Source organism: Papilio polytes, unplaced genomic scaffold, assembly GCF_000836215.1.
Source record: "Papilio polytes unplaced genomic scaffold, Ppol_1.0 DF824225.1, whole genome shotgun sequence".
In the NCBI taxonomy this organism is placed as follows: Eukaryota; Metazoa; Arthropoda; class Insecta; order Lepidoptera; family Papilionidae; genus Papilio; species Papilio polytes.
Window position 1 is genome coordinate 398,152 of NW_013524979.1, and position 8,988 is coordinate 407,139.

At 34.3% G+C, this 8,988-nt stretch overlaps 1 protein-coding gene across 1 annotated transcript in view; it reads right to left on the reverse strand.

Annotated features, from left to right (window-relative positions):
* LOC106110461 (putative uncharacterized protein DDB_G0287265) overlaps positions 1 to 8,988 on the reverse strand; it is a 19,506-nt gene that overhangs the window by 6,165 nt on the left and 4,353 nt on the right. Inside the window, exon 3 of the mRNA XM_013292299.1 lies at positions 7 to 80. Within this exon, the coding sequence (XP_013147753.1) occupies positions 7 to 80 (74 nt within the window). The remainder of the gene's footprint in view (positions 1 to 6; positions 81 to 8,988) is intronic.

An 8,988-nucleotide genomic window follows, 5' to 3' on the forward strand; every position in this document is an offset into this window, starting at 1 on the left:
CCCGGCCGCTCGCCGCGCGCCAGCGGGTTGTTGGGGGAGTACTCGCCCGCCTTCAACATCACCGGTAGTCCCGTGCAACGCTACAAAATGTTTAGAAACAAAATAAAAACAATCTTATTATATTTTACTCATATTGTAAATGCGAATGTGTGTTATGTTTGTTATGGATGGATGTATCTTTGTTGGACTTTGTAGCCTAAACTACTGAACGGATCTCGACTAAATTTGACGTAGACATACAGCTTAGACGACAGCTTATTTGATACAGTTAAAAATATAAAAAGACAGACAAAAATATTGTCTTGTTATAAATCGCGCAAAACCATTATATACACGAAATATGAAATTTTATTTACTTATATAGACAACAGTCTTTATTTGTATTATATTGGGTTCATTACAAGCAAAGTAATTATTAACTAAACAATGTTACTAAATAATTATAGACAATTATACAAAAAAAAAAACATAAACAGGCGCAAATAGAGATTATCAATTTTACGCGACAACGCGTTTCTCATGAGTAATAATGAAATAGAAATTGAATAGAAGCAAAGACAATTTTACGCTCAGCCGCGTCCGCTAACAGATTTATAGATGGGTCTACACTAAACACAAACATTCTCATCCCTATCATTCTCGTTGAAAATACTGAGATAGCAATATAGATGTTGCTATGGAAACGCAGGCTTTAAAATGCTTAAGATTTAACAGTGGCCAATAACTTTTGTAGAAAGAATCAGCCCGCAGTGCAATACCACGACTAAACAGAAATCACGCGCCAAGAGGAAATAATTCCCTGTACACTCTGAAATGTGTGTTGGAGACCTAATCCTATTTTTTTCCCATCCTTTTAGTACAAGTGAAGAATTTTAAAGGGAAGTGGTTTTGGCAGGGGTGAGGACGCACTAATGAGGGAAATAACACATTTCTGTCCGTCTGTCCGACGATTAACAACGCATCTGCAAATGAGGATGTTTTTATCAGTGGTAGTCTTAAATAACCAGTATTTTTTACAACCCTATTACAGTAAAGCTCTTTAAATAACTTTCATATAAAGCTAATAAGAGGTTATAAATAGATTTAATAAAGCATGCAATGTTTACAATTACCATTTGACTTCCGTGTTGGGGTTAATGAACTCAAGTGGCATGCAAATTATTGTTGAGGTTCATTCAATTGACACGCGAAGTATTAAAACAAACAATTTTAATATTGGAGGTAAGGTTTACAAAAGGAACATATTTTCCAATAGCACAATAATGCAAAGATAGATGGCTATCTGTTCTAAATCATAACACCTTTGCATGGTCTTGAGCTTTCAATATGGGGGGAAAATGGTGAGAACTTTTTTCCGTCCGTTAAAGTAAAGAAATACGCAGTTCTTTTAGATATTTTAAGTTGTTGAAGATAAAGTGAAGCAATATAATATATTAGAGGTAGTTTTATGCGCAATAAAGTTTTTAGCGATACTTCAGGATTAACTTAAAAAAAAATATTTTTTACTTTGAGTAATCTTAAAAACTCAATAAAATTGCTTACATTGCATAATAAATCATAAATGAATAAGTCACGAACAGTATGTCTTCAACATTAACGGACTACTCTATCGTATTTATAACTCTATGCAATGTTACAATTGCAAGGGTAATTACGTAAGCAAATAAAGCAAAATGATTGCCATTTGCTTACAAGCGCTTACAATCTGATAGACAACGTTTATACCTTTTAAATACAAGTTCTTCAACTTGGAGTTTAATTTAAGAATTTCAGTATTGTACCGTTAGAGAGGAATATCAGTGCATTCCTAGATTCTAGACGTCCTGGTCTAAATTAACTGAGCTGTATCGATTTGTGCATTTCGCGCAATGCGCAGCGCATATTGCAGTATCTCCGTACTAAAAATTTGGCAAGCCATACGAACTGAAATGCTACGGCAGGAATCACTTTAGTTATAAAATGATTATTTAGTGACCGTGTTGAGGGTCGCCAGGGGGGCAACTATCCCCCTAGAGACATGGAGACTTAAATATAGTTGAATAAATGTCAAAATTCAATCAAAAACTAAGTTGTCTACAATTCCTAGAGACGTACAGAGATAACTAAAACGATATGCAAGTTGATCATTAAAAAATTGTATATGTTGATTATAATTTTCTTAAAAAAAAAAAGAATTTAAGTACTAGATCCCCTTAACCATATGAAGGTCTAAACCTTCCCCTATTACTTGTGACGCCCATGACCGTGCGTTAAGAGACCTTTCGTAGATTTAGTGTACAATTCTAAGGGACTGCTTTATTGACCTTAACACTGTGTATGCGGTAGTCAAGGTAAAATAGTATAAAAAAACTACAACGGAATTAAATCCGAAACGTGTTTTAATGGCGGAATTGAATCCATGATCGTAAACTTTTGAGCTATTGGAGTTTAAGAATGTGAAAGTGATATATTTTTACTTCATAAGATAGAAATGATTTTGCTATCAGATTATATTGTCATTTTATTTAACGGTTAAAGTCAGATTAGTATTTATTGGATATTATCTTAGTCACGCGATCTTATTTAACTCAGAGATCACTATAAGAACATTAAAGTGGATTTCCATTGTGGATTAAATGTATATGTGTAAATTAATAACTGACATATAGCATAATAAAAGTAACCTATAATATGACAGTATTTGTCAGCTAACCTTCAGTGAAAGTCCAGTCGCAATCGGCCTAGCCCTCTCGGAGACTATCCTGAACAAACGCGGCTTGCGGACAGACAGACATACAAAAAAAATTCGATATTCGTTATCAGCAACGCAAATTCATCATCTTCTCGAAATCTGAAATTTTTCTTTTGATTTTACTGACACTCTAATTTTATCATATGTAGGTATAGGTAGATGTCAATGTATCAGGTATGTATTTTTGGCAAACTCTATACTTGGCTAAAAACGCTGCCAAAAGCACGTCATTTCAATTCGAATTTTACACTGAACAATGTTATGTTCAAGTTTTTTCAAGCTTGAATTGTTTTTAATTGCACACTCAAGTGCACAAAGAGTTTCAAAGCCACATATTGCGACATTAAATAAATGAATCCATTTAATTTGCGTTGCATTTGAGTTTTCAATTATAAATAAAGGTCCGACCATCACCATTTCTACAGGAACTATTTATATCCATACATTTATCTTGTAAATAAAAAAAAAATGACGTTGATTAATGATGTTTTAATATTGATAGACGAAGATCAAGAAAATACTCTTCTAAACAAATTTAAACTTTTAAACGAACCATTAAATCCCTTATAAAATACGGGATCTTGAAATATATATTTTTACTACATTTTTAAGACTTATTTAATTAAATAAATAGTTAAAATAATATTAAATAATAAACATATTATATAAAAAAATAGAAGTCCACCGGCTGCGGAATCCGATGACTCAAGCAACCAATGGTCAGGACTGCAGAGACAGGAACCTCCTCACTATTCGTGCGGTTTCTAAAATAACTGCCTTTTGAATCAATCTTTGAATAAAAATCATGTGAAATATGTTATATATAAAAATAAGAAAATAAAGATATGAGATATATAATAATATATAATTAAATAAGTCTTAAAAATATAGTAAAAATATATACTTAAAGATCTATAAATTCAATTGAACTTACACGTTAAAAAGACTCCAACATCCACCATTTAATTACACAGATCACTGTAACTAAGATCAGATTGTTTGAACAAACAACTGCTAGCTACAACCAACACTAGCGACGCTTACCGACTGCGTCTGTCATACTGAGTATAGCGCGGCCGCTCCCTGTCTAAAGTTGTGTTCGAAAAGCAGCGAAAAGTTATACTAAGTGACCTGAATAATATCGGAATATATTTATATTAATACAAAACCGTTTTGTAATTAACTAAAAGGCATTTGTAATGTCTGAACAAAGTCATGTCATTATATTATAATCTAGCTGTTGCTCGCGACTTCGTCCATGAGGATTTAAAAAACAGCACAAAACCTTTTTTAGTCACTGATAACGTTGTAAGTGTAATAAGTAGTTGTAAGTGTTGTAACGTAATAAGTGTGGAAGAATTCAGAAATCGGTCCAGTTATTATTGAGTTATATCAATACACATAAATACAAAAATATAAATCTTTTATATTTATAATACTACTAGTACTAATACAGATTAATCATTATATTCAAGGGATAGTTTAATGGTTATTTAAACTGCCCCTTAGTGCCCACTTTGCGTGTGGAAGTGACATAAAACAGAATTCTACAGAGTTTCTGATAAAAATGTATTTGTCTACACAAACGAAACAGGGGTGTATTGTTAGTATAGTATAATTTATTTTTAATAACATTACGTAAGATCAGGGAGCGGCAGACGAGGGCGCGCCGGGTAGCAGGGTAGGTGCGAGGGGGAGGGGAAATGCGTCTCATTACACAAATGGTCTGCGGTCTTGTCAAAATTATTGTCTATCACGCAAAATTTCTAACGTGCGTTTACACTGCCACAACACGAATATGTACATCATCCCCTTTTATTATTATTTATAAATTGAGCTGTCGCCCGCAAACTTCGTTAACCCAAATTTGGACTACCCGTTAAGCCATTTTGACAGCGCAGAATTAAAAATGGTAGCCCGTCTATGTCAGCTACCCTTTAGTGAAAGTCTGGTCGAAATCGGCCCAGCCGTTCGGTGATTACCCGGAACAAACGCGGCTTGTGGACAAAAAGACAGACAGACATTTTTTTAGAATTAGATTTTCGTTATCAGCAACGCAAATACATCATCTTCCCGAAATCTGGAATTGTTCTTTTGAAATTACAGACACTCCTACTTAATATGTATAGAGTATATATTTTTTTTTTTTATTATTTGTTAAGCTAGCGCTTGACCACGATCCCACCTAAAGGAGGTAACGATGCAGTCGAAAGATGGTACGAGCTAGCTTAATATAAATATATGTAGACATATAGAAGAATTTAGATAGAAGATAGGAAAACAAATCTATTTATTGTACCAGTGTTTCTGCAGCGACCGCACTTTTTAAGGACATATAAATTTAAAATACCAGGATAACATAAGATGGATGTAATCTAAATTGCCAGCGCTAATTCAATGAGGCCGTCTGCAGACCAAGTGTATGACACATCACGGCCCAATGCATTATATTATCAAAGGTCATGGATGTAAGTGCCACTTCACATGAAATCAATATTCAATCCTTGGGATCGATCTTAAAATTGTCGATTGTTTTACAATTGCTATTACGATCTTTATATTAAACTAGCTTCGCCCGCGACTACGTCCACGTAGAAGTGAGTAGCCTATGTGTTCTTCCAGAGTATCCTCTACGTCGATACCAAATTTTATCGCGATCCTTTCAGCCGTTTAGGCTACTACCAAACATCCATCCATATAAACTTTCGCATTAATAATATTAGTAAGATGGATTAAAAAATTAACATCTTTCTCTGTCATGTATTTTGTCTAAACGTGACGTAAGCATTGACATTTCTCTAGTCTCGTCCAATACATCGAATAACTATGTGAGATCTATTCCATTAAAAATGTATACCTGTTTATATAACGAAGGTCGAGTTAGTAATCGACTTGAGTTCTAATGTGCTATGTCAATAGTTACCATCTATTCATAATCGATCGATCGCTCTAAAAGCAATTATAAATATCGTTTTGATAAACGATTTTCGTGAAGTGGAATAAATTCCGCGTTTGATGAGTTTGGTGCCGGAGGCCTAATTTTAGTCCCTTTCCCTTTCCCTTTCCACCCTTTTCTAAAGTGGAAAGGATGGGAAGGAAAACTGGACATGACGATGGAGGAGACGCATAGGAAGGGGAAATGTCCTCTTTATGTGCGTCTCCTCCACCGTCAATTAAGGGTAGGCAACGCATCTGCAATTGCGGATGTTTATGGACAGCGGTCGCTTTTTATTTCGGTGGATTCGGGTGGCCGCTTGCTTATGTTATAAAAAAAAACTTGTTATATTTACCTTATAAACTACAATAACTGACTACATCTAGAAGACTATTATGCCATCAAAAAAATAAAGTATCAATTAAATGCATTCTCCCACAAAAAAGTAACACTTCGCAATATTCCATATCGCAATACATGTTTTGTAACAAAAAGATGCAAACATTTGCATCGTTTATAACTCGGTCGAGCGGTTGTTACAATTTGTCGAAACCTACGCTACAAATGTACATTCAGCAACAAAAGTACTTACAAAAACGAAAACCCACCCACTATTGGAGGACGAAACATTTATTGAATTCGTTTCCACCAGCAATACACAGGCCTGGCATGAGCCAACTAGTACCATAAGTTAACACATAACCAGTAACAATTACAGCTAGTAGAAGACATTCCAGCTACTACCCAATATTACTGGCATGTGTGTTTCCGTCCTTAATTATAGCATAACGCAACAAAAATGATGTAATTATAAACAACAAAATGTAATAGCAACCTAAAAACGCGTTAGAGGATGACTAATTATAGACAGACATTACAAGCTGCTAACATAAGTTTTAACACTACTTGTTTAAAAAGAATGTGTAAAAAAACTGAAACCAGCATGCGTTACAATCTTACTAATATTATACATGCGAAAGTTTAGATGGATGGATGTTTATTAGAGTTTGTAGCCTAAACGGCTGAATGGATCTAGATGAAATTTGGCATAGATGTAGAGGATAGTCTGGAAGAATACATAGGCTAACCACTTTTGTTTTTTAATTCCACGCGGCCGAAGTAGCAGGCGAAAGCTTGTACTAAATATATCCTAACATAACTCATTTACTTACATTTAGTACCTCTGAGTTGGAGATTCAAATATCCAAACCTTTTTTTTTATTATAATTTTTTAAGAACAATCATTATCCGACGTGTTAAGTTACACAAAAGTTGAATACAAGGTAATATTTTCACAGCGTTCATTCCTACTGCGTAATTATTGCGATGTCGGTAATCATATTAACTCATACGAACGTCTTTTTGAAACAATAAATTTATTGTTTTACGATTTGTACATGCTTGTAAAAATTATGAAGGTAACGTTCAATCTGTAGTCAATGAGCACACAATTCGATTGTATCTTGTTCATGTACAAAATTCGTGTCTATTTTCTGAATAGATAATCGAGAGGATAATAGGTGACAAAGGTGGGAGGGCGGTAGTTAGCAGCGATCTCACAGTCTACTTAACTCTAGATCGAAAAATATAAAACAATCATAAAATCTACTTTGAATAAAACCATATTGTAATAGCTGTCCAAGGGCTTGACAAAATATATTTACATATTTTGTCAAGCTCTTGACTTGATCACGACTATGTGACCCCCCTCCCCGTGGCGCCAAAGCTGGATCCGCCCTTGTAGCTGTCTCCCCTGGGCCTATTTACACCATTGTCTGGCTACGTCTATGGTGATAATGTTTGAAAGATACTGTAGTAATGTTAAAGCTGCAATAATTTGTACATCAACGTGAAATTACATCAATGTAATATTGCGAAGTAAAAAACAAAGGCCTACGTTTCCCACACTCTTGAGAACTATAAACAGTGTCGTAAATTGGCTTAATATTAATCGGATTTTAACGTCTACTGTCTACTGCGAAGTGTAATTACCTATATCCTATAACTAATAAATAACACATCATAATGTTATAAACAATTTTATATTCGTACTTTGACCACTGACCTCTATAAATGGACAGGCTATAAGCTGTGGTGTTTGTAGCTATTTTTCGTAGTAGTAGCGCTTACGGTAGCGGTTGTAAGCGGATATGAAGATAAGAAGTAATAATAGAGATAGAATCGACAAGGAACAATAAATCGATATTAATTCTGAACAATTCAAAATCGAATACCTAATAGGCTATATGTAAATAAAAATGTAACTTTCTAAAATAACGCTAGTAGTTTTAAATTTCAAATCTTTCCTCTTTATATTGTTAGTATTCGTTGCATTAAAATTAATTTGTGTTACCCTGTGTGTCACAGACTAACCGACAGACAGTGCGACAGTAATGTCGAGACGGCAGACGTTTATCAGCACGCGAACTCAACGTAAATTACTCTATTCTTAGTGAAGACTGCTCACGAAGCGATCTACAATGCCTTCACATTGATTACTATAGGCTGAGGATACACAGAGAGTAAAAATATGTAAATCTTTTAACTAACAAGTGGTAAATTGTACAGAATTATGACGGCTAATAGAAATGTATAGCAGGCATACTGTGTCGGCAAGTTGACGATGTAGTTGGTACAGAAAATGTAGTAGTATTTTTTGTGGTAAAACTTTTTTTTTCGTTTTTCTGAATTTTTATTGACAGCAATTTAAAAAGGTGTTCTGTCAAACAGTGTCTGCTTTAGCAAAGTTAAAGCAAGGTACAGTAACAGGGGGTGCAGAAAACTGTCCGGATTCTCCCAGGGCGCTAGTACCTCTAAAATTGCTTTTGTACCTCGTACTCATTATCACAAAGTGGCACTACTAGTATTTTCCAACCTTAAGATCAGTTTTTAGATTATTAATCACAGGTCGTTAAAATAGTCATCCTTAGTCCACCTACAAGCATAGACAGAGCTTTGATTCTGGTTTCGTTTCAAGTAAATAACCCTGTATCATCTGTAATACTCTATCTATACTATTATAATAAAGCGTAAACACACACTTCTTTGTTGCCTAAGATGTCAGCAATTACAGCATATTTCTGAATAATTCCTTTTTTAATAAAAAGCCCTACACTTACGTCACGCTTTAGGCTATATATTTTTAAGCCATTAAACTTAGGGGGTAAATATTTGTGTTAAAAATCCTAATGTAGGAAAGAGACCATAAGTTGTTGCCAACATCAAGGATGCCAGGTTGTCATGGTTTGTCATCATGTCATGTCATTTTAACATTTGCTATTGATAATATGACACATGTAAAGAATAAAATGAAATCTTCATA